Source organism: Anopheles cruzii, chromosome 3 (genome assembly GCF_943734635.1).
Source record: "Anopheles cruzii chromosome 3, idAnoCruzAS_RS32_06, whole genome shotgun sequence".
Lineage (NCBI taxonomy): Eukaryota > Metazoa > Arthropoda > Insecta > Diptera > Culicidae > Anopheles > Anopheles cruzii.
Window position 1 is genome coordinate 319,708 of NC_069145.1, and position 25,949 is coordinate 345,656.

Sequence of the window (25,949 nt, forward strand, 5' to 3'; positions counted from 1 at the left end):
TTTCAACTTACGTTCATAAATCACTGCACGTTACTTTGTTTTTTTTCCTTTGTAGAAAATACTGTTACATGCCGATTCTTAAATTGCTTGTTAAAAAAACTTAAGTGACGTTAATAAATTGTAACGATTGAAATGAAACTTGACATCTGTTCATGGGAAGAGTGTACCAATATAACAAAAACAAAATTGGGTTCGTAGCAGCGCCCTCTGGTATCGAGGCTCCGAATATAATGAACAACCTAGTACAAGGATCAACCAGACTTTTTTGATAGATATATCGGGGTGGATATGAATTTTCTCCTCGCACAAACGGTGCTCCCCCTGTTCGCGAGGAGCGGACATGCGGACAAATGATGGCGACAGCGGCCGTGTGCTTATTATCACACCTTCGGTCGGTCGGTCGGCCACGAGTGTTGTCACGATGTGAGATGTAGTGCTAATTAGCAATGATTTATGTCACTAGCAACTCACTAGCGGCCAGCAGCCAGCGTGGCCAGTCACCGGAGGGCTCTTTTTGCTTTTGACCCCGGTAAGGATCGGCCCGGCCGGCCAGCGTGGGGCTACTCATTGGCTAGCCACGACTAGCCGGGTGGAGTGAGTCTGATTTTTCTGCCTCTATCTTGTCGTCGCCATCCGGTAACACGCCGGGTCCGAGCTGTGGCCAGCGGACTAGCCATTGTACGTGGCGCCATGTGTCTGAATTCGAAGGGCGTGCAATTACAATCGGTCGAAACAAGGACACCATATGTGCGGCGCCGTGTGCCGTGCCGTGCGCGTATCGATCGATCAGTTCGACCCCAGACTGAACATTCTGGAGACCGGGGCCGTCGCCGCCGCCGGACGGCTATGACGCAGATCGCAGAGTCAACAAGTTAGTCATAATTTAGAAGAGACATACTGAAACCCGGCCCAGGAGTTGGAGAAACTAAATAATCTTCAATATACCCGACGCCCAATCCGGTGTTCCGGAAAAATAAATAAGTCTCCAAGTGATCTGCGAATGGGAACGCCGCGAACGGATTCCTTAATTTGACCACCGGCGATCGACGGTTGTGTGTTTGTTTTCCTGATGGTGGTGGTGGTGGTCATCACTTCCTACGCACCACTTCGCACCCTTCACGTGGCTGTTTGACGTGCACTCGACGGCCCAGTGACTTCCCCCCGGGAGTGACACGCGCCCGATATGCTCCGGTGGCTGCGACCGCGCTCAAGTGTGTGCGGGGGACGGCTCGGCGCGGCCGGCATTTCAAGTGATGCCAGACGGACGATCCACCCGATCTCCGTGATCGTAACATGCGATGCTTAACGGGCCACGGGCCGTCTTTTGACAACGCAGCAGTCCGCGCGGGGGACGCGATCCGGTGGCGGCGCTCAAAAGGACCACTTCCCTTTTGGGGAGTTTAGTGGCTGCCCTTATATGGTGACGGCGCGGCCAGAGAGGGGGCCGAACAGTGGATTGCCAAATTAGCGGAACGATGCACGAAAAAGACGCTAATAAATTTGTCCGCTCCGCGTAGTTTGTGAACTGTGTGGAACTTTCCGTGGCGGAGGTGACAGCTCTCGGTTCTTCTTCTCCCTGACTCTCTCTCTCGGGTGCGCCACAACATCACACCCCGATGACAAGTGATAAAGAAGTGAAGGAAAAATAAATGACTGGATGCAAGTCCGAGCTAATTAGTGACCGCATCGTACCGCTTCTAGGCTGGCCAAATCCGGAAAGTCCCCTGGAACACTCACAGATCGTTCCTTCTCCTTCCTTCATGTTGCTCAAGTTGGCCAGTTTTAGGTGTTGGCTCCGCATTAATCTCGTGGCTCGTAAATAGTGATACAATTAATTGACGGGAACGTGCACCACATTTCAGATAAGCGACCGCGGCCACACCTCCACGCGGTCGCATAAATAATAAGCGGATGAAAGCGCCCCGGTCACGGTGGGATGCGTTTTATCGGTGACTTCTTCTCCCCGCACTCAGCCCCCTCCCATGGGGTGCGCCTTTCTCACGATCCGAGGAGATCGAGTCGGGCTTCCGCAGCGCCCCAGCGGCGGTTGTTTGGCCTGGTTCGATTTCGGAACGTCGGAAAAGGAACCTTTGAATGGGTTTTTGGCGCGTTCTTTTTTTCCCTCGATCGCGGTGGTAGCCGTTTGTTTTCAAACGATCCTCGGTCGGATCGCATCGGGCGGGATAAAGTTACCGCTCCGAGGAAGTCGCCGCCGCTGGACGGTGAACCGGTGTTGGCTGTTTTTTTAATTAATGGGTTTCTTAAATGTAAATTCATGGCCATAATCGATTTGCATAAATACTTGCACCGTGGTTCGGGCCCCGGGTGAGGTTTGGCGGTTCGAAATCAAAGGACACACATTTTTTTTTCGGCGCAGTGAAAAACGGCCGATCGCGAGATCGTTTGTAGAACGCGATCCCGGTGGCGAGACTGACACAAAGGAGATGAACACATTTTTCGTTGATTATCGCCTTTTTCTCTCCTTTTTGCCTAGATATGGCACGCAGGAACAGGCACCCAGGGTCCCCCGAAAACCGACCGACTCACGGAAACAGCAGAAAACCAAAATAAATAAACGACACGGATCGCTTTGACTTGGTGAGTGATAAAATTTGTTTCCGTTTAGCGCACGAGGGGCAGCAAGGGGCGGGTGGTCTGGCCTGTAGGTCAGATCCGAAAGGCAGGCGCCATGTTTATTTTTTGCCGTTCAAAGGCTCCCCGCCCGCGGAGGAGCAAGTCGCGCCGGATAAAAGGCGTCATTGGAAGTTCCCATTAAATGAGAAATTGATGAGACGGATATAAAAGTTACATGCATAAACAAGAGGCCAACACGGAGGTATACATTTCAGGCCAGATTATATTTTTGGAAAATGGACCGAGCCTCACCGACGTTTATCCGTTATATCCGTTTAAGATACGATTCCGGGCGGGATATTCAAAAAGTAAGTAAAATAGCGCTCAAGTGAAGCTCTTGAGGCGTGATATTTTCTGTGGCGAATGGGCAAGTTCCTTTCAAACTTGATCGTGATCCAACTCCATTTTGGAAATAAATTCTACAGCAGCACAATATATAATTTGCTAATCAGCGCAATAATCAGCACGCGGACTCGGGATGCAGCAGCAAGGACCGTCGTTGTGCAGAACGGCAAGGCAACGCAAGGCGAGAAACAATGGTGGCCACTTGAAACGAGGAGCAGAGAGGGCCGGCGAGAAGGTGGTCCTTAAATTTCTCTGGCCGTCCTTTAAATTCTGAAGCGTAAAAAACGAGGAAACAAAAAAACAACACAAAACACAAAAGGTTCGCATCGGTGCATCGAAATCTCATTCCGTCCTCCGGTGGGAAGGCGTCGGGCGTGACGGGCGATCTGTGGCGCGTTTGTACCTGCGGTCGTTGGTGCTGCCTGCTGTGGCCGCAGGGCTTATGTCTGTTGCCCTCCGTGTCGATCCGCGCCGATCAGCAACGATCTTTGGCTTTCAGTTTCGTTCCTTGAATTCCTCCGGGTTCCGACTCCTTTACGACCTCACAGCAAGGAGGTGGTAAGGTATTGTGTAAACAGTTTGCTGGCGCCCAAGCCCAGGTCGCTTCTCGACGGCGGCTCGGCGCTGCAGGAAGTTACCTCTTTCTGGCGTCTGCCATTTCTTTACCTGGCACCTGGCCCCTGCGCCTTTGGCACCGAATTTTCGTTCGGCCCGAATGAAATAATGTAGCACGAGCGAAGAACGCGTTCGCATCTTGGCGCTCTTGGCGCGCAGGCGACAAATGGGAACGGCAGGGGCCAAGAACGGGCGAGAAAAAAGATGAAACTCAATGAGGAAGCGAAGAAGCAGCGCCACCAAACGTGTAGCGTGTGGAGGAGCAAAGTGAGGATCAGTTTCATGCGGCGCGGCGGTGTTGGGAGCTGGCCGGCCAGATCCAATGATCCGCTTTTTCGTTAACCATCTTCCGCGAGAGAGGTGTTGGTTCTAGAGTTCAGGGAACTCGCCGGTTGGCACCTTGACGGGACCGAGGCCACCTCCGCCGCCACCGCCGCCGCATGATGCTGTCGTTGCGTAAACCACCGATCCGATCGATCGGTTGCTGCAGCGAAATCGGCCAAACAAAACTCGGATTTTGACGGCCATCAATGGGGGAGCTCTATTATGGCGCGCCAATCAAGAACCGGCCCGGGGGGGGCGGGGCCGCCGGTTTATATGCCTCATAAACATATTGGCACAAACGAGTGTATGTGGCCACCAGCACCACCACAACCAGGCCGCAGCAAAATATGGACCGATTGTGTTTGCAATGACCGATCTTTAATTTCCTCCGTTTTGTTGATCTTGATTCTGCGGCCATCGGCGGTACAATGATGAGAAACGCATCCATTGTTGGGCTGCCAGGCAAACCATTACCGAACATTATGGAACTCTGTTTGCCGTTTCTGGTTAGTTCACCTGAAGGGGCTCAATCCGAACCAAATCCTACTAAAATACGGAACGAGATCTTATCGCGATCGCGTATTAACACGGACTTACCAGCTTCAGGCACTTTAGTTGCAGCGTCCGATAACTAGGAAGGTTCGCGAACTATTTTGAACGATCACCCGTGGGCTCGATCGTGAACTTCATACACTATTTTCCACAAACCGTTGGACACGGCTCTCAGAATTGTGCCACGAGAGTTTCGTTGGATGTTTTACAGTGCCAGTGTCGTGCTTAGAAAAGAAAATATTTAGATCAGTCTCGGCTTGGCCACTTAAGTTCCCAAACAACGCACACACCTCGAAGAAGCCACTCGACAACGGAAGCACTTCAGATATTTATTCCCGCGAACACACGGTGCACTTTGATCCGATCCGTATTCTTCACATTTTACACCGCTCGCAGCTGCGATCTGTATTCACTTGCGAAACCACAGACGGAAAGAAAACTGGCCGGTTAGAAACGAAAAGTCGGAAAATCGATTGATCGGTGCGATTGATTTTCCCGCAACTTGAATAACGAACGAACAAAACCGAACTGAAACGAACGAAACCGAAACGGAACCGAACTCGGACTCTCATTTTCTAACCTAACTTTCGCATCTGGCTTCTGACTTTGGTGTTGGTATTGGTGAATGGATCTGACTTATTAATTTTTTCTGATATTTTTTAAAAATTAAAATAAAATATGATTTAAGTTTAATAAAATTTAATTGAAACGAAATAAATAAAATTAATTTTGAATAAAAATATGTTTTTGGTTTTTTAATTTAAATGAAATGATTGATGGGTGCTGTTTCTGTTTGGCAGGTTGTTAATATAAAAAAGTAGATAATTTGCGATAAGAAAAAATTATACACATTTGGCGGGTTCACAAATGTCCGTAGATTCCTAATATGCCCGCCTATGTTATAGGAATTCCCCATAGTGCAAAGGGGCCAACGACTCCGCCCGTAAAAGCACATCGTTACAGAAAACTGCTCGCCGGTTGTGGGCGGATAACAAAAAGAATAATTCAATGAAATAGAGCTAATTAATTTTGGCGCATTTGTCTTAGCTCGTCGATTAGCGGTCATCCCGAAGTTTCGTAGTTTTACCAACCGACGAAGGTTACCTTTTCACGCAAAGGTGTCGCACTGAGAAAACGCAACCCATAAACCTGTTCTCGCCTCCCAGAGGGCTGTTCTAACGCTGAAAGGGCTCGGCCGGGGGGTGGTCAACGGCGGGCGGTGCGGTCAGCTCGGCGGAAATGATGTAGCGTAAACAAACAAACGGACCGACGATGCGGCGACGGAAATGCGTAAAGAGAAAAAATCCGAATCGAACGATCGACGAACGCCAGCGCGCGTGCTAGAGTTTGCCGGGAGTCCACAAGCGCAGATCCCCGTCCCGGCCAGGGCACTTCCTGCCGTTCCGTTTCGCCCCACACGCCTCGTGGCCGTCGGAAGGTTTCGGAGTCGTAAAACGGTTCCGGGGCGTAAAAAGTGGTTCGCTGAAGTCTCTGTTTACTTTCCCAGCGGACGCTTAAAGCAGAAAAGATTGTCACTTGCCTACGCGCCCACGTCAGTCGTCGTCGGGGGTGTTGGTGTCGACGGAAAAGGTGTTGCGTTGCCAAGTGGCCTTCGCAAATGGGTCAGCATCGGGGCGAGAATTAAAATGCCACAAAAGGGTTTCTACGACGCAGACAGTGCAGAATGTTCCGGGCTGACGAGCCCGGCGGAATGGAGATCATGTTTGGCATAAGCATTAAAACGTTAATATGTTGTCAGTGCCACCGCCGCGCTACGGCCGCCGCCGCCCCCACCGCCGCCGGTTCTGATCGTTCTGTAAACATTTTTTCGATGAATGAAATATGAACAGCCCGAGCCCGGGCGCGCGACGGCCGCCAACGTGTGTATGAATGAAGCCGCATTTATGCAAACCCCGGAGCCCCGGTCGGAAGGAAAAGTCCGACGACGACCACGCGACCACGCGCTGCTTCACCCCGTTCACGGGCTGTCGTTTCATTCATGAAAAATGGCGCTCTCTTGGGCCGTCTCTCTCGCCGTTTCTGCGCCGGGGCCGGGCCGGTTCCAGCGAGCAGCTCATCGATTGGCCGTTAAGCATTAATGAGACGTAAATCAATGGAACCGCGCGCGCTGTGAAATCGGCCGATTGCGCCAGCTGATGCGAAGAGCGGGCCGCGTAAGTTGTGCGCTGCGCAACACACTCTGTTGCCCACACGGCCACGTCGTTCGATGACCAGTTTTGCGCTTCGGTTCTCTGTTTTTGGCCTCATCCCCTCGCCCCATCCCGTTTGTTGTTTTCCTAAGGCCAAACATACGGTGGGGTGAAGATTTACGAATTATCGAATAAGCTTACTTAAAAATGGTTCCTAACAGAAGTTAGGAACGCGGGAGGAGTTTGTAAGGGAGCTTTCGTTAGTTTACACATAAGATAATACTTTCAACGGAATTGGGCCACTCTTGATCATCGAGAATCAGATTCACTTCACTAAATGATTGTCCAACGCGCACCTGTTTTGAATTAGACTGAGCACTCGTGTCGCGGAGGCATTTCGTCTGCCTTTTACGCTGCGATCACACTGAGAAATGAGGTAATTGGACGTTCCAAGGATTTTTTACCTTACCATTAGTAAAAAACAAACAAAATTAGAACAAACAACGTCTCGGAGTAACGAAACGGTTTGTGAAACATTTCAAACTTTGAACTGAAAGTTTCCCAATTGCACGAAACATTTCGTGCCATGCGAAAACGGCGCGTGCAAGTTGAACGCAACGATTGAAGCGGGATAGCGGGCGCTTGGTGGTGTGCGGGAGAAAGAGATAGCTATACGCTGAAGGTGAGCTTTCGTAAAAATGGGGAACTTTCGGGGGCTTTAGGAAAATCCGATAAATATTTTTGTTCAAAACAAAAGATGATTAGTTACTAAAATTGGTTCTCCATTAGTATCGGGGAAGATGTACCAAATCATCGCCACGGGGTTCGGCAGGGATTTCCAAATTACGTACTGCAATTGAATGCAGTTGCTACCGACACGCGTATGGGAAAGGACAAATGAGTATACGATGAGACTGATTAAAATTTCAAACCACTTTGTCCTGCGACTCTCGCAAAGATAGGCATCCCAATTGTGGTGCGGTTGTGGCGCTATTTCGTAGGTCGGTAAATTAGGTTCCGAGCCCAGCCTGAGGCTGATTAGCTTCGGACATTAATCGCGCATTAGTCTTGAGCTGGCAGTTGATGTGTGTGGGTCGCCGTCGTTTTGTCGCCTCACGCGGATCCGTGGTGGGGAAAATGGGAAACATGAAAGCGAAAAGTGGTAACGGTGAGCTGTTCGGTTCGCTGCTGCGATTACCGAAACGGGACGTGTTTGATTGCGTCCCGTTGCACTACCTGGTGCTGAAGCTGAGCGGCATGGGCTGCATCACGCCCCGGGCTGGGGTCCGAAATGGAACTACCATGACGACGCCGCTGGATATAGGGCTGTTTGTGGGGAACCTGGCGCTCGCTGTGTCCATGGTGCTTTACGGAACGTTCACCACCCAGCGACCGGCGAGTTCGTCCATCATGCTCATTGGACTGAAGCTGGTAAACATCACCTGTTACGCGTCGACCATCTACGGGCTTATCAGTTGCTTTATCAATCGCCACGAGATCTGGAAGTTCTACAATGCAGCTCACGCCATCGACCGGGCCCTCGAGGAGCTCGGTGAGCGGACAAACTTTACCCACAGTTTCGTGGCGTTCCTCGCGTATTACGTTCTGGCCACGGGCTCCTGCTGGATGCTGATCGCCGTGCTGTATCGTGGCAACATGACCGGCATGTTGTTGCTTAACCTCGGCTACTCCTACTTTAGCCTCACCACGTTCCACATCGTCAGCATAACCTGCCTGACGGTGGTCTGGTTGCGAAACGTGCGCCTGAATGAGGCCTTCCGGAAGCAGTTCTTGTTGGATGTGAATGGCATCGAAACTCCAACACTTGCAGTGCACGGCTCGACGCAAATGCAGGTGCTGCGACAAATCATGCAGACCTTTGACCAAATCTGCGATCTGGCCGACAACGGAAGCTTCTACTACGGCATCCAGGTACTGGGGGGTGTCAGTGCCAGTGCCAGTGTCTTTCGATGCGCTTTCTGTTCCAGATTATGGTCAGCATTGCCGGATCGTTTGTGTTTCTGCTGTTTTACACCTTCGCCATCACGCTCGTCGTGCGCTCCGTGCTGCCTTTCGAGAGCGTATTCAACGCGGGACCGTTAATGTCTTACGCGATATTTGCCTACAACATACTGATCGTTGCCTTTCTGGGGAACGCCCTGAAGCAGCAGGTAATGAATTGGACAAACACTCGAAAACGGGTTGATTGATAGAAAGGGTGTATAAGTTTGATTAGAATAGAACAAAAAATCCGACGGGGCATCGGACGCGAAAAGGACACCGCCCTCATACCTCATACTGGACCTGTTCTGTGACTCTTCCACAGGGCAAACTGACGGCGATGCTGATCGACAGGGCCATCAATTCGACAAATAACGCAGAAATAATCGAGATGGTATCGGGGTCGTTGCCGTCGTGCGGGTCTCGTTGTCGTTGGCATGCCGCTTAATGTAACCGATAAATTTTCCACGTCCACGCAATGCACCACTTTGGCGGGACAGGGGTGGCTGGATGCACATGCACTTGCACATGCACACGGGGCGGTGGGCCGTATAGACATTGTGCTCCTTTCATGCTGGTTGTCCTTTCCCATCGCGCCGCTTTTTCGTCCACCGACCCGGGGCTTGTTTGTATGTTTTAAATTCGTTAGTTAGATTTGCTTCAGTTTGGTTCGTTAAAGCAGAAAGCCCACGTAACGAGAAGCCATTTGGCGCGTGTGTGTGTGTTTTGCCCTTCCCGACCGCTTCCGCACCGCTTGGTGGTGTGGTATAAAATTCTATTTTGTGCTCAGCATGACGCGCGCGCCAAGGATCGGCGCCGCTTTTTATGTTTTCCGCTCCGTGCGCTTTTGACGAAACATTTGTCCCGCGATTTGTTGCTGTCGCGCGCCTCACACAGCGACACTTGATCATGCACGCCATTGTTGGAACATGCATCCGCCGCGGGGAAGGGAGTGGCCGGGGCACTGCACCGCAGCCGCAGTGGTCCTAAAAAGGGCAGATGACCGGGCGACCGAACCGATGTGGATGTGAAACCGAGCAAGGACACGCTTTCCGGTTCATCCAATCTTGACACCGATTGCGAGGCGCATCAATTACATTGTTAACCCTGTGCGAATCAATTTGATCTTTTCGAACCAGAGCCTGCTGTGGTGTACGTCTGTGTGTCTGTGTGTGTGTGTGTTAGTTTTGCTGATGTGTTTCGATACTCATCCGCCTGATGCTCCCCGGTTCCGTTGACGATTGTTTGTTTTCGTGTGCGCCTTGCCGGTTGCGATGTACACTTCTGGATGGATGCGTCCACAAACTCTGCGCTAACACAAATAAATATTGTCTTTGCTCTCTGTCTCTTGTGGGATACGGGACATGTGCAACCAACGCGCGGGTTGCTACGATTGGAATCTTCCTTGCTGATGCTGCTGCTGATGCTGGCGATGGCGGTGCTTATCGTCGTGCTGCTGGCAGTTGCGATTGTTTTTGATGCAGTTGGGCCATCGATCACCGCTGATAACGTGCGGCCTGTTTCCGTTCGACTGGACTCTCATTTTTTCGGTAAGTTTTCCGGTTTAGTGTGCGCCATGTTTGCCCACAGTTTTTTGATGTTTTGTTGCTTCAACACAAAGCAAAGCTGTGTTAGTAATGTGCGGGAAACTCGAACGTTTCAATTATTTTTATGGATGACCTGTTTAGGACAGTTTGACGAGTTTTTGTACCGTATAAAAATGGCTGTCACATAAAACAACCAGCAAGATACTACTGATATGTTGTGCTAGCAGTGGCTGTTGATTATTTGGCATAGAACTGTGGTACGATTTGGCTGGTACTACAAAATATCAACTTTTCTGTGTAAGCTTAACACGCTAAATTAATATATATTTCCTTCGATTTAATCACTCTAGATACTTTCTACGGCCGCTACTTACATCATCATTTTGCTACAATTTGAAAGTGCCGGGACCGCGATGGGTTAGTTGAGCTAATAACGACCTAGTTTTGTACTCAAATTAGTTTACTTAAATGTGGCATTTTTTGTACCATTCGCAATCTTGTTCAATACCGTGGAATTTGTATCTGAACCGGTTAAACCGGCTTGCACAACCGGCTTGCACTCTTACAAAACATAATAAATAAACCCATGCTCACGACGTACCGTTGGAATAAGATCATTCTATAGCTTCGTTACACAAAAGCATTCAAACATCGGAGTCCGACATGAGGCAAACTACTTGCTCTAGTTCTGCTGCTCGGGAAGAAAAAGCCCTAAATAACCGGAAGGAGTTCTTCATGCAGGTTGTGAAACGTGACATGTGTTCCGTCATTCTGTCTCCGGCTTGTGTTTCTCGAATTCATTTTGCCCCGAACTCTCCTCCTCGTCGTTACGCCACAAGCACCGCCGTTGTCGCCGCGGGGCAAGAAAAAACATCCCTTTGTGCCCGTCTTGTGGGGCGGTCTTTTGTATGATTTCGTTCGAACACTGTCTGGCGAAAGATGCTGCCGCCCTCAATGGCTTTTGGATTCCCACCACCCAAACGTCCAAAACTGACAAAGAACCGGATGTTCGGGCGAAAGCATCTGCGATCTTCGAAGGTGAATGAAAAGGAGTAATTAACGGATACCGCGAAGCTGAGGTAACAAACCAGAGAGAGAGCGAGAGAGAGAGTGCATCAGACAAATTTTGACATCGCGGACTAATTAGTGTAAACATGTTGCCGTCGAATGTTTTCTCATTACAATAGTTTTGGAATCAAAATGGCTCCCATGCAACATGCGGTCTTTTTGTTTAAATTCCCGTCGTTATGGTTTTGTTGTCACAAAACTGTTTTTTTAGTTTTCAACAATGGAAATTTGGTTAAATGGTTTAAACAAAGTAATAAAAAGGCTCAATAAATAAAATTGAATAAAAAACGTTTCCGTGTGCCTGTGGCCCTTGACTTCGTTAATCGGAAAAGGACACTTTTCCCTATCTTTTCTTTTCTACACCTTCATCTCAAGAAAGTGTTAAGCAGCGTACCAGATCCTTTCTCTAAACAATCCTTGCGGGCAGCTACCAGACGCGGCAAACGTTTATAAATATTTGCATTTTAAGCGAACTGGGAATATGTGTGTGTGTAATCCTATTATTTTTTTCCGTCGTCGACACGATCGGAACAGGACGATCGGAGTACCTCGGTGGCTAGTCAATTTCAGCAGTTAATGACTTTAGCAAGGCCTTGTCTTGTTTCTTCTCGTTTGCGGGGTTTGCTTTGGCAACCGTCGGTCAATGTCCAACGTCCCAAGCGGGGAGATGCTAGTTTGTATTATAATCGTATTGGCAGTTCTGTGCAGCCCGTAGAGTTCCTGGCCGTCGAAGAGCACTGTTGCTCGGTAAACGCTAACGGGGGTCTGCCTGTGATGTTCGAATAATCAGCTGTGTCTTTGGCTTCTGGACTTGCTGGCTGGGGTCGAAACGGCCAGTTGATTTGATTCAATTAAACGGCCCCAAGTTTGCTCCACTGGGCTTGGGTCAACACTTCATTATCGGCCTGGCTTCGCTCAACTTCCATCGCAAAGGACTTTGCATTTCGGTACACTGGGGGAGCGAGAGAGAGAGCGAGGGACAGAGTTGGTGATTTGTATGTTGTTTGTATTGTTAAGTGAGATTGTGTTGAGGTTCGATAATGCCATCGTGAAAGGCTCATCAGCAATGCTCGACTCTGCCGAGTTCGCTCGGTCGGCCAGGCCTTAATCTAATGTGTACGATTTGGGTTAGTTTTCGGTATTTAGTTGCTGAATGTTGAATGTTAGATCGTGGTGCCTTTTAGTGGGTAAGTTAGAAGTTTGTACAGTTTTAGGATTAATTTTTCGTTTTACAACAACCTCAAACGCGGTACAAAACGCGGTACACGAAATCGGGTTGCTTCGATTTATCGTACCTAGGACTTTACCAGTTTTGTTGAACATTAATGATTGGTCGGGAGTTTTTGGTGCCCCTGGTGACCAATACTGGTGAAGAATCCAGCTCGGCAATTTTGGTGAGGTTGTCCCTATAAAAGCGGACGGCGTCGATATATCGGCGTAATTAATGGACTAATTGGCTACATCTACATACGCATCGAATATTAAATCCTATTACTCGTGGGTTTCGGGCTTCGTCCTTTGCAACATTGCAGCATATATCGGTGGACCGGTCGGCGCCGCGTTGGCCAACGTGGTAATTTTAATTAGATTCTCGCTCTGCACGATCACGATTTGTGCTAGGGGCCGCATTGAGTGCATCAAAGTTCTAGATCCACTGGTTTATCGTGCAGCAAACGTGGCCCAGTTCGAATGGTAGGATGATGGATACATGCCCCCAACAGAAAAGCGTACAGTAATCATCGTCGCTTAGACCTAAGACGGAGTTTACAAAATTAAATGTTGATTATGGGCATTTATTCAATGTAGTGCCGCGAATATTGAACACTAACCAGTTTGGTTTTGGTTTGGATCACAGATATTTTTGTTTTATATTTACTTGCGAACAGGAAAAGCGAACGAAAGTTTTCTATGAGTACCGTCTGAGCGACGTCTCGTGCCGGAAAGGATCTGCTGGATCTGGTGGATAATGGAATAAACAAATTAATTCATTTGCCTTCCACCCGACGGCTGGCCAGTGTGTGGGAAATGTTTTTCTCCCAAATGGCCATCAAGATAAGACAATTGAGTGTCTATCGGCTGACGTCGGCAACGGGCACTCTTCAAATGTGGCCAGGGGACTATCACGTAATTCATTTTCGTACAAAGGGCAGGGAGTTTATCGAATGCTCAGAGCGTTTAGCAAAGTTTTCTTTGGACAAACAGGTTCCGATGTTCTTGCGGTGGTAGAAAATATATTTGTAGTTCTTTTGGGTTTCATTTAGGGTCGGTTTGGGAAGTGGTCAGTCTGGCAAAAAGTTTGCCGAACAGTGGCCAGTGTTGATGGTTATTGTTGTTTGTTGCTCTAATCCATGTTGTAAGCAAGCAGACTACTAATTGCCATTAGTAGTCTGCACAATGCATCATCCAAGGGCTCCGGAGAATTCGAAAACCATGCTTTGCTTGGGAGCAGTCGACGGAAATAGTTTGGCCATGGTAATCGGAATCCCGCTGTAGCTGCGGGGAAATCGATTTGCGGGGAGAGCAAATTGCTTCAGCATGATAGCCTTGGCTAATCATAACTTTTCAATTTCGGACGTTTATGGTTTATGTTTTCTTTCGGTAACAACTGAAAGCCGGTTGTTAAAAGTTCATGTGAATGTGCAGGAAGTATGCTTTATTGGTTTTTGGATAGTGTGAAAAAACATGTATGGCACAAACCTTTCTCATTCAGGGCAAAAATGACACCGACAGGAAGGTTCTTTTCAGGTGCCAAACTGGTTGATGATATTGATATAATTTATGATCGTTTTTACATTTTTCTTGCCGGGGGTACGTGGGTCCCTTTCGGAAAGCTGCCTTTCTGCCGCCATTAATCCTAGTCTTAATTTTTGAATGCTCTGTCCATGAAGCATTATTAAACCGAAGATAATCCGTCCCGTTTACGCTCCCTCCTGACGTAATTTATTGATTTTCCGTGTGGCACTGGCATCATCGAATGGGGCGTTCTCTATTTATGACAGGCATTGTTGTAACGTCAATTGAAAGTTTTTGTCCTGTATTTCAATAAATGGCCCGGTTTTCATTGCGATTTCATTACCTTCATTAATATTTTATGATGGAATTTTATGAATAAGCTTTTAGGATAACTCCGTTGTTTTGTTGGATTACATTTAAGCCCGGTAGCCATCGCTGGGAGTTGATTAAATTGTTAATGTGGAAACACTATTTTGACGACCGAATTTGGTTCCGTTGCATGGTGACGGTCGGCGACAAATCGAGCATGCAAAATGTAACCCGGATTGAGGAAGTTAGAACATTATTTTTATACACTTTTGTTAGCTTTATTGGAATGGAACGGAGGTGTGGAGCACTTTTCGGGCCACAGTCAAAACTTCGATTCTAATTACTGATTTGGTTACACCGTGCTACGAACGCTCTAGTCGGCCATGAACGTTGCCAACGGTGTTGCCGTTGATAGAGCAGTTTTGGATTAGTTATCTAGCAACCTTTGGCTGCCCTCGGTGCAGACACAAAATGTAATTTGCTTCCTGCTCGTATCCGATAATGCAATCATAGTTTGGAACTACTGAAGCGTGAGTGCTGCGGACGGGTTGTCCTGCAGCGAAAGCGCCCGATGTTAAGCACCGCAGAAGCCAGTGCAGTTAAGGAAGGTGCAAAACTCGAGAAATTTGATATGCGCCAATGAATTCTCTTTATGTCCTGGCCTGTTCTTTTCCTGGGCCATTGTTGGGCCATGCGTTGCCCTTTGCAGAGTGGCGTACGTGACGTGCTCGGCCAGTGCTCAGGCACGGCAGCGGCTCAGGCGTTGCTGTACTGTTGTCTAGAAATGCAGTGCGGTCGAGTGCATTGGTGCCATGCGTGTCGTCTATTTCCCCAGGGGCCGTAATGAGGCAATGAGTCTGAGGCAGTGGGTCACCCAGGATCAGGCCATCCTCTGCGAGACGCTTTCTTCGTGCCGGACGTGAGTGGTGTGCACAAGTGCCGGTAAATAAAATGCATTTGTTTCTCCGGGCAAAGTCGATCGTCCTGATCTCCCGGGTGCAAACTGGGAATTTGGCCGTAACTTGGGCGTAAGTTCACCTTTTAGCTCTTCTAACCTTCCCGGAGGCGGCCATCGTAAGGGCGGGATCCGAGCCGAGTTTGCTCAAAAGCGGAGAAAGGAAATTAAAGTTTTACCCTCCGACTTTGAAGACGGAGACCCCCACTTTACGGGAAGTTGGTTTCAGATGGTTTGTCGTCGTCGTTGTCGTCGGTGGCGGCCGAACCGGTGTCGAACATGCTGATGCACTCGTGCATTCCCGCATACTTAGTGCTTTATGAGTTATAATGAGCGGAAGGGAAAAACATTCCTCTCCGTTCCGATACCCTCACGAACGCTCACGGAGAAGGTCCTGCCGTCGTCGAGTTTCTAGCGCTTTTGGGCTGAGCAATGGCGAAAGGGGAGTCAGAGGCCAGTGTCAAAGCGATTTCGGTCAGGGCAGGGTTCGTACGCGAAATGCATCGCAATCAGGAACGCCAGCGTGCCGGAAGTTTGTGGTCTGCTCAGGACCCGGAAGATGCGCTCACCGTGGTGGAGCCTCATCTTAATAATATATGGTGTCGATGACGATGTAATTAGGTGTGATGTAGCTTTCGGTGGTCGCTGGTCACGTGCCATCCGACTGCTCACGAACGAAGCGGTTTACGGTGGACGGTGCAGAGTTGTGAAAATGTGATAATATGGAGCATCCGGATTTGCATAACCTGTGCCATTAACTGGTGGTGCCAAAATATGACTCAAATGCATTAAAATACAATTGGACCGGCGACAGGCAACACAAAGTACTCATCCCTTTTTTCGTTTCCGGACGTCCTATGGGGCGTGATTTTCTTCGTAATACTGCACAATGGCGCTGATGAAAAATTTCGGCACGACCAACTCGAACTGGATCAGGATGACACTGTACGTGGCCAGGGCGGAGATTAGCTGAAACGAAGCGAAACCGAGGCAAACCTGAGGCTTATGCACGAGAGAGAGTGGACGCCTGCTTGACTTACGGAAAGGGCGAGTGTCCAGTCGAAGCAGAAAAGTCCGCACGATACGACCGGCCGTTGGTGTTGCAGATGGCGTGAGAAAAGCATCAGCTAGACGAAGTAGGCGCGTCGCGTGTGTGGAAGAAGAGAAAATATCATTAGCGTGGATGACGGGACGGACGGACAGTTTGATTGTCTCGCGTGGATAGTTTGGAAGTTGGTCAAAGAAAGTTGGTCCGTCGGGGGGTTCACGGTCGATCGGCACCGCATTATTGATGTGGTGGTCGATACAAAAAATGTAAGCGGATTATGACCCATAATCAGTGTCGTACCACCCTAGCAACTTCGTCGCATGGTTACGACTCACCCTCTCGACAATGGCCGGTGTCTTCGATGATTGATTTATAGCTTTATGAGCGAGGACTGCAATCTGTTTGCCCTGTGAAGAGATATAAAGCATCGTAGAAGGCGTGTCACTGGCGTGCGTGTGGTAAGTGGCCTGGCCATACCCACCTCGTTCTTCAGATCACTGCCGAGTTTGATGATCAGGAGAAAGTGGAGGGCATATAGCACCGTGGGTAGCGTGTAGATAATGGAAAGCACGGTCAGAATCGGAGCCTCGTTCGAGAGCTTATTGCTTAGCGCGAGGATCGCGAACACGGCGGACGTTATCAGCGAGGCGCAGAAAAACATGGGCTGCCATCGAGAGAAACGCACACAGGGATTATGTCGATGTTTCCGGTCGACGAGCCAATCGATCATTACCTGCCACGCAAAGAGCATACAAAACATTCGAATCGAGTCACAGAGCAGCGTGTAGATTTCGACGAGGCCCTGTATACGTTCTTGCATTTCCGGGCACGACCATCTCGGGCCAGACGCTTGTTGCTCGAGGAACATGGCACTAGAATCGGCGGATGGATGGAGGAAAGGTTACTGTCGTGTTTGATGACGGACCGGTGTCGGAACTTACCGGAACTGACGGCTGAATGCCTGAAGGCGTGTTCGAAAGTTGTACAAACCGGCGATGAACGTCGTCACCGCAATTATTTGAACCGTTCGAATAATGTAGAAATAAAGGTACATGTACTTGATGTGCGTTGGTTTCTCAATTTCGATCAACGATGAATCAACGATCGTATCGAACACGATGAGTGACGCGTTGGCGATGCAGGTGGCCAGCAGTAGCGCCACGGAGCCGAAATGTAGCTTGGTGTGCGGGATTTCGCCGAACCATTTTTGGAACTTAAAACGAATTGGGCAGTCCCCAGAGTCAGTTAGTTCGGTGACATGGCGGCATAGAAATGTGCCGATACAATTACCAAACTATCGGCGCTCTCGACCAGGTGAACCATTTTCACAAACTTCTTGCGACACAGCAGCGCCAGCAGGGACGACGAGGAGCAGCTGAATCCCCCGATCAACTGGAGCACCAAGCTAACCAGGCCTATGATGCGTGACATCGGGCTGTTCAGCATCGCCGAGGGCCACTGGGCGAACAGCATTTGGAGGAAAAACGCTTGCCACAGGGCAAAAATTACAACGTCCATAAATTTCACTTCCGATTTCAGCGACGCGGCGCCGGCGCCGGAAACGGGGTTGTTGTTGGCACTGGCACCGTGCCGGGGCACCCTCGTAATGGCCCTCGGAATTCGATATACGGTGAAAGGCAACAGGCCGCACAACTTCTGCAACAGAACGCAGGGTCGCGATGCGTCGTAGAAACTCTCGATATTAAACCAATATTTTAGCAGAGGTGACATTTTGTGAAATTCGCCCCCGAGGCACACACACGCGCACGGTCGGTCGTAAACCGGAGTAAGTAATCTGGAACCGGGGGATACTGAGACGGTGAGACGGAGACGGCTTCGGGCTAGATTGTCGTTCTCGGGCCGCACAATAAAAATAGGGGCACCGTATACCGCGAGGGCCAACGAAATCAATCACACATGGTGGAGGCGCATGGTGGCCCACTCCTTGCTCAACGTACGGAACCGGGGCACAGGGAAAAACACGTGTCGTAGCGTCAGGAACAATCGGCTGGCGGAGTACAACTGATCCGGGCGGACGGAAACGGAATCCGAATAAACCAGACGCAGACACAGAAAATGGAGCGTTTCCAAAGTGCGAAGGGACATTTCGCAACGTTGTCGATTTGGGTGTGGAAAGATAAACACAACCGCTCGGGCGGGTGTTTACTGCGCGGCCATAATGTTTATCTTCCTCCGGCCCCCGTGAAGAGTGTTCCGAGCGAGCGAGGGCGGGCTACAGGAATTTTCATCTATAAATATTGTACGACAGTATTTTCTATCCGAAGGATTCTGGAAGTCTTAACTACAAAATTCCCTCAGCAGCGGCATACACATTGTATAATGCTGCCGGTGGAAAGTTTACCGTGGATGCCGATGGAATTACGCGAAACAATTGTTTTGCTTTGCAGGTCTCTGCGGTTCGTCTTGCCCGCTAAGCGGCACTACTGGATTACGGCGACCGGCGACTGGGAAAAGGCAGAGTTTGCGTCAGTGTGCAAGTTTATGAATATTTACTGCAAACTGAGCGAGTGCCGAACGACCGGACATGATCTTGCACAGGCAATTGAATAAAGAATGGTATTTATTCAGCAAACAAAATAGCTCGTAAAATGCGCTGTCGACAGGGACACGCTCGTCAAAAGCGAGTGTCGGGTCCGGGTTTCTTGGTTTCAATCTCGAGGACCCGGAGCCACAGGATCAGAACTCACGGTCGCTACTGCCGAGCTTGCGTGGAGAGATCGAGTCAAATGGTTGAATAAAACAGAAACTTCACTAATTTGTCGGTACTCTCTCGCACACAATGGCGTGGCCTCGGGTGTGTGAGGGACACCGGACGGATCGGTGACAGTGATGGAGCCCTGCCGCGCCCCGGCGTTTACCGATGGAAGTGCTGCCTGCCAGCAGGTCCAGTAAGAGGGGCACACTCGGCGAAAGGACTGACTGCCAAGTGGCTGACTCGGAATGCACCGTGCGCACCGGGGCGGCGTCCAGCATCCAGCAGCAGCCCGGCAACACGGCACTGACGGGCGATAATTTATTTAAATTGGAACAAAAAGAAAATGTTATTCTCCGCCGGACGGGGCGTAATGACGTTAAATCATTTTAAAACTGGCACCCGTCGGCGGGCTGTCCGGGAAGTTGGAACTTTGAGTGGGTCGGCAAATTAGTCGCCCGTCGGGATGCACTTTTTCCGAGGGGATTAGAACCATTTGTGTGCCGGAGTTTCGTCGTCGGCGCTGGCTTCAATTTCCATCTGCCATTTTTCGTTCATTATGGCTGCGGTCGGACGGCGCGGCGCCATGTAATGGGCACCGGTCTCGACTGGAATTAAAAGCGATTCCGGGGCTGACGAGCGTAAAGTTTTTCGATAAGCAGATCGGCGGAGTAAAATAAATGTTTTACGTGACAAGCGTTTATTTCGGGCCGCAAAATATGAGCCCTCAACCGCCCCACGGCACGGCCTCTTGTAAAGGGTCTCGATATTTTGTTTCCTGTGAGGGTGTAATATTTTGCCAGAAACTTTGCCAGGGCCACGATGGACGGCCGGGGAGGGTGACGCCGGCAGCGGGTTGTCGGGGTGTTTGCCTAATCCAACGGGGAGTTTAATAGATAGCGGTCGGTCGGAGGTCTCTCAAACCGCATCCGAGCCCTGTTTGCTGTGGGCGATGGGTTGAATTTAATTTTCTAAAATCGTAAATTTCGACACAAATACACTACAACCAGACACCTTTACACACGGGCTCCGGCCCGGGGACGATATCTTTTATTTGGTCGCCATCGGAGACTGGCTGCTCGAATGCGCACAATAACATCGAACGGGTGAGGTGAGGCTGTTAAAATCGTGGGTTTATTTGAAGCAGGTATTCAAATTAGTCCAAAAATAATCCACAAAACAGAATGCTCAGATTCGGGGGAGCAAAGTGCGTCCGAAACGGGCTCGTATGTGCTCCGGAAGGTGGAAACTCATTTCCAGAAGCCACCTGCAACCGAACAAGGCGCGATGGGTGGTCCTTGAAATGAAGCGTGGGTAGTTGGATGTTTGGTCGCCGAATTAACAGCGGGTTGGTAAGCAGACGAAATATGGTTTGTCAGGTGGCTTATGAACTTCTAGTCTGCGATTCTCTATCGCTACGTGCTTCTTATTATCAATTGATAGAGTGCTACATTCATACACTTATTAGATGGGAAAATAATTCGCATGTCGATATCGGTGTGCCGTTATTGGGCGTTTAAATCAAAGAAGAAATGGGCTTTGGATGCCAGCTTTAATAGGCATGATTCCGAGAAAAAAGGAAAACCAAGCCGTACCTTGCTCGACTAATCAAAATTTGTTACAGCGTTTCTTTGCTCCCAGCTGAGGCTTCAGTTCGCGCGTGCTAGCTTTTGTCGAAATCCTAGAATCGTAACCGCTCGTGAAAGAAAATGTACCGCAATGGAGTTTCGGCACAACAGGGCGTTTTTGATTTTAATTTTTCATTTGATTTCCAAGAGTTTTGTCTTCATCAAACGACGTGTGCATGTTTGTAAAGGACTTGGTGAAAGGGGAGGCTTGAAACGAATCTGGCACATAATGACGGCACACATGCGAATAGGATATTCAGGGTTTAGAAATTGAAATAGTATTACAGCGTAAGCAGACCTCAATTTGACACAACCTTTTGGAATGCATTCAAACTGAGCTTAAGGATAATAAAAGGTATAATAACTGAGAAAAAGGTAAATTTCGAAGCTTTCAGAAGAGAAAACATGCCGTACTCAGTAGGCCTCGGACAAAGAATGCTGGTCGGACGGAGGACCAAAGGAGGACTATGGGCGCGAATCGTCCGTCAAGCGCATGCGCTGTCCGGCTGCGAAGAGGACACAACCACACCACTTCGGGGCTGCTGCTGGAAATGAATGAAAGCGGAAAGTGTTCGCTTTTTGGCCGACAATTTCGAGCAGTTCGTGTGGTCCTGCGTACCGCCAGCCAGTTGTCCAGCCAGTTGTTGTCACTCTGCACCTTAACCGGCGCTTTGTATAAAAGGGAAGGATACGAGAAATCGTGATACGCCGACGGTACGCGTTTCATTGATTCATTGGTGTAGGTCGTCGGGAAGAGTGAATGGAGCCGCCGGGACCGGGACGCACCTTTTTCTTAACACACACACACACACTCTAATGGTGGCTTCGTTCAATAACAGCACCCAAGTTTGAGTTTAAGCCGGCGGTTTGGTAGTTAATTCGATCGTACCAAAGACGACAAAAAATCGCTTTCCCCTTTCCGGCGGAAGCATCGGGTTTGCTGTGGCGTACCTCTAAGCAAACCGGGACCGGGAGGCGGAAAGCGGACCGATTTGCTCGGGAAATTTCCGGACCAAACCGAGGAACCGTGGCGCCAACGTTTTTAGACACCGCGTCAATCGTTTACTTTCGCAACCCACATGATCCGGGAAGCAGCGCGAATCGCAAAGCTGCCTCACACGGCGTGTGCCGTGACCGTTTTGACTAAAAACGACCGATTTTGGCTCGTGCGTGCTGAGTAAACGAAGCTCCTGGGTATGTGACGTTGTTTGCACGCGCGCGATGCCCGGGAACGGTCACAGCGAACACGGCGAAGACGGCTGCCGGTTTGCGCTAGCTATTAATTAAAATCCCCAGTACGGGAAGTTTTCCATTTTCATAATTGATTACTTCATGCGCTGGTGGCCGTGTTTGTGGGTGGTTTCGGTTTCTTTTCATCCCGCGTGCCGTGTATCACGATGGCGCACGGAAGTACGGAAGCCAATCAAGTTTACAGTTGTGGCCGCGCAAAGCCTTCTATCGATGTGATTAATTTGTGATTTCTAGGATCCTGCCGTCGTTGGTCTCATAATCATAAAATCAATAGCACGTATCGCACCACTCTGCCAGCGCAAACACAATAACATTAACTTTAAAACTTAAATTAAATTCAACTTTACATTGAAATAATTCAGCTGGCAAATTCCATCCGAGAAATAATTAACCCCTCCGTTCGAGGTTTTTTTCCAAGGCTGTCACGATCTAGTGAGCTTTGGTCCACACCCAGTTATTGTGAAGTGAAGAAGCGGTGGAACCGTGTGTCGGTCGGTGTAGCTGTGGAAAGAATAGCAGAAAAACTGGGAAGAATAATTGTGGAACCGAAGGACGCGAAAGTGGCGCGTATTCTTCGCGATGGTGGGTCGGGCGAGTCGTTGTGCACGCTTAAGTGGAGATTTATTTCGAATCCTCGGCGGAGTCGATTGTGTTGCCTTTGGGTCCTACACAAACAGAGCGACCGCTCGCAGCAACCGTTGGCGGTTTCCTAGTAACACGCTGCAGCGCCCGGTCCTTCCTCTCCGTGGCTCCAGGTGAACAATGGCGAAGATTCTGAAAGATGGTGGATGGTCGCACGGCCCGAGTCGAGGACGTGGCCGCGCACCAAGGGCACCGCCGTTACGTGCGTGTCGGTTGGCGCTAAAATATGTCATGCAACATAAAACATTAAAATAAACATATATTCATAAGGTAGTCACTCTGTGGCTCTCGAATATTCTCCGGCGGCCCGTCGCCAGTACGACTGATTGCGCGTTGAGAGAAAGGCCGCGCCGAGGGCGAAAGCTTCATTTCATTGCCCAGATTCTACGGGACGCGACGGGCTGGCTGGCTGGGTGGGCTCCTATTTCGTATTCATGTTCGTACGTAAAGCGAATCTTAAATTTTAAGCTCACCAATGTTCACGGATTCGCTGACGGAGGGCGCGCCTTTCGTATCCAGGCAGGTAGGGCAATGCCGGCGTAATCTCGGAATGCAATAATTTGAGGACACTTTGCCGGATTGTTTGGTGAGATTTAAGATTTACCTCCCGGAGGTTGCCCGGACCGCATCCTGTTGACTTCTAATCTGCATCTGCTGATGCGGTTGACGGTGGCTCCTCCAACCGCATCCGCCAGCATCTGGCATAAGACCGGGCATATTTCACACCGCCAGCATATGGGACAGACTTCGGGTCCCTTGTGTTTCGGAGCAACGCCAGCAATGACTTGTTCCGATTTTTCCGTTTCAACAAGCCTTCTCCAGAGAAGCGGTTTTGTTGTGCGGATAAAAAGAAACCATTCGTTAGGGGCTAGGGAGTGTCGGTTTTGTTTTTGCATATCTCTTTTATGTTTCTCCTGCCACGAGGGCGCCGGGCGCAGATCGAGCCAAGTGCAATCCGCATGAAATGTGTCCTCCAGCAAGAAAACTCTGATGCCATCTCCTTGCCCGCACACACACACAGGTGCGTGGATCCACAGGGGAGGTACGATTGTACGCCATCTTTTTTATGGTACCACCCGTGCTCGTGCTCGCAGCAGGACGTGTCTCAGTAACGCGGCACTAGAAACCCAAACTACCACCAACCGAATCAACGTAAATCCTGAAATTATATATGAAGGTACCAGACGTCGTGAAAGGCCTTACAGATCGCATGCTGAGTACTGGAAGATGTAGAGAGTACCGAGCCCCTAACGAGACGGATCCCTATCATGTTGATATGCCCGTGGTTTCTTTGGCATTGAGATTGAGTTTCCAATTTGAAACAGCAACAATGAATGCCTTTCAATTGTGGATCGTTGAATAAGTAATGCAACGCCACCAAAGGATGATTTGGCATACTTATCGGCAAACAATTGGTAAAAAAATAAAAAGTTCTTGCAAATAACATAGATTTTCCGTTTCGTTCCAATCGACCAGGCGGAGCAGCAACGATCTGAAGTTTCAGGAATGGAACACGTAGCTCCTTCGTTATTTTTAAACCAAACTAAAAGACTACCAATTATTGAAATACAGATTCTCTATCATTTGCAAATTGTGCCTCGTTTTGAATAGTGCTTTTCGATGTGAAAAGCTCAATGCTAAGCTATCGCCAAATCAATTCGTGTTGTTGAATTGAAATCAAAAGGTCCAGTATCCTCTGATTTTGAAGTTCATGAAACCACAACTTTACGTAGAGTTTTCAATGAAATCAAAGAAACTTGCCTTATGTTAAATGAGTTTTCTTGATAAGATGAGATGAGATGAGATGAGATGATCATCAAAGCCACTATTTCGAATGGAAAGTATTGTAATGGGTTTGGCTTCTTGAATGTTGCGGTTCAGTATCTTAACTCAAGAGTGGAGGACATGGGGACACATTAATAAATGTTATTAAAATCAATGGAATGATTTTCTTGATAATTCATTTCAAATTACATCGTCTATTTTCAAATACAAAGTACGTAAAGAAACATAGCCCCCAGACTCCGGGCACCCAAACTAGATGACAATGAGATAATTATCTGTGACTTTGTGGCCGCTTTGGAAAATATTCGATTACAGTAAAGTTCGCGAGTGCATTCGAGTCATCTGACAGGTCCTTAAATAGGAGTGAAAGGTGTAATTTACCTAGACACATGCGCAATTCCCCGTGTCGTCTCCGTCCGAAGACCGTAAAAGTTCGCTCATAAAATAGCAATTCCGTTAGCTAGTCCTCGGGACACATGCCGCAAAGTTTCTATGACGCAAAACACTGCCTCAACGCAGATTGATGAGTGCAAGTACGAAGGAAAGGCAAATAAACACATCCCCCACTGAATGGCTCCGTTAATTACGGTGCTCCCGCTCGCTTCAATGAACCGAAACCCGGCTCGATGGACGCCGATAGTCCTGCGTCCCCAGTCTCTTTCAGCAACTTTATACTTTATGATGTGTCCCATGCTGCGTGCAACCCTTCAGCTCACCGCAAATGAGCCAGCTTAAAATCCGCTGCCCGTCCCGTGGACCGTATGTCGAAAAGGGTTCGCTGGCGAAAGAAGGACTCTGGCACGTTTCAGCCACCCCGCAAAAGGGATGAGTTTTGATTTATTTGGAGAAATAATTGACGAGATTGATCGATGGGCCTGCGTCGGGTTCTGCTGACGGGGGTTCGGTGGCAAAGGTGCACGAAATCTTGCGGAAGTCCGCTGCTGGCTGTACCAGTTGTTTAGAGAAATATTATGATTTATCTCGGTCTGAGTCTCGGTTGAAGTCTGGCGGTCGCCCCGCGTCAGTGTCCCTAGATTCGGGGCGGGGTGCGGGTTTGCAGTATAAATCATGACCGACGCTCCGGCTGCTTCTATTTAATCATAAATCATATTAAAACGTGTCAACTTTTCGTAGCTTCGTGCGCCCGCGAAGAGCTAGAAATCGATTTTCCGCTTCGGAAGTTGGAAAGGTGACTGAAATTTAAGAAAGCAAACCAACTACGAGCGGTCTTTTTCCAACCCGTGTTTAGAGTGTGAGGAAGCTTTAAAAAAACTCGGATGTGAACCAAAACAGAACCAAAGCTCTAAATAAATGAAACCGCCGTGATCGTCGCTTGACCGCTGCTGTAATCGATCGTTAGCGAGACGCAGAGGGTCGTCCGAAGCGCAGGGCGGAGATGATGCGATAGTTGCGATTCGATATATCATCGTTGTCTTCCCATGGCCTCTTCGCATGTGCAGGAAGTGAACCAAATTTCAACGAGCACTGCAGAGACTCGTTGTGACGCACGGTGGTCATAATTCTAAATGTTCCGTTGCTTAAAATTTCAGAAAATATAATTAAACCTTTGTTAGACAAGAAAAGCCATCTCATCTCAAAACAGATGAGCACCTAAGCATCAAGCCTTCTTGGATCCTTTAGTAACTACT

The 25,949-nt window shown here is 49.0% G+C and overlaps 2 protein-coding genes across 2 annotated transcripts; one reads left to right on the forward strand and one right to left on the reverse strand.

Moving 5' to 3' along the window:
• Positions 1-7,766: 7,766 nt before the first annotated feature.
• Positions 7,767-10,590, forward strand: LOC128274325 (uncharacterized). Its single transcript, XM_053012480.1, has 5 exons — positions 7,767-8,552; positions 8,609-8,791; positions 8,947-9,015; positions 10,085-10,171; positions 10,519-10,590. The coding sequence occupies exons 1-5, from the start codon at positions 7,767-7,769 to the stop codon at positions 10,588-10,590; spliced, it is 1,197 nt and encodes a 398-aa protein (XP_052868440.1).
• A 5,498-nt stretch (positions 10,591-16,088) lies between these two features.
• On the reverse strand, positions 16,089-23,232 carry LOC128274329 (uncharacterized). Its single transcript, XM_053012484.1, has 8 exons — positions 23,120-23,232; positions 17,572-18,076; positions 17,223-17,494; positions 17,015-17,153; positions 16,763-16,945; positions 16,617-16,688; positions 16,274-16,360; positions 16,089-16,202 (listed from the first exon to the last, which is right to left on the reverse strand). The coding sequence occupies exons 1-8, from the start codon at positions 23,230-23,232 to the stop codon at positions 16,089-16,091; spliced, it is 1,485 nt and encodes a 494-aa protein (XP_052868444.1).
• Between the last annotated feature and the right edge of the window lie 2,717 nt (positions 23,233-25,949).

What these genes read in the sequence shown, in the direction of transcription:
- LOC128274325 (XM_053012480.1), top strand. Translation starts at nt 7,767, where the DNA reads ATGAAAGCGAAAAGTGGTAACGGTGAGCTGTTCGGTTCGCTGCTGCGA. An exon ending in GCTTCTACTACGGCATCCAG is followed by an intron (nt 8,553 to 8,608) that starts GTACTGGGGGGT and finishes TTTCTGTTCCAG; the next exon opens with ATTATGGTCAGCATTGCCGG. An exon ending in GGAACGCCCTGAAGCAGCAG is followed by an intron (nt 8,792 to 8,946) that starts GTAATGAATTGG and finishes ACTCTTCCACAG; the next exon opens with GGCAAACTGACGGCGATGCT.
- LOC128274329 (XM_053012484.1), bottom strand. Translation starts at nt 23,232, where the DNA reads ATGCCCGGTCTTATGCCAGATGCTGGCGGATGCGGTTGGAGGAGCCAC. An exon ending in TCGAGAGCGCCGATAGTTTG is followed by an intron (nt 17,495 to 17,571) that starts GTAATTGTATCG and finishes ATTCGTTTTAAG; the next exon opens with TTCCAAAAATGGTTCGGCGA. An exon ending in CACCGGCCATTGTCGAGAGG is followed by an intron (nt 16,361 to 16,616) that starts GTGAGTCGTAAC and finishes TACTTCGTCTAG; the next exon opens with CTGATGCTTTTCTCACGCCA.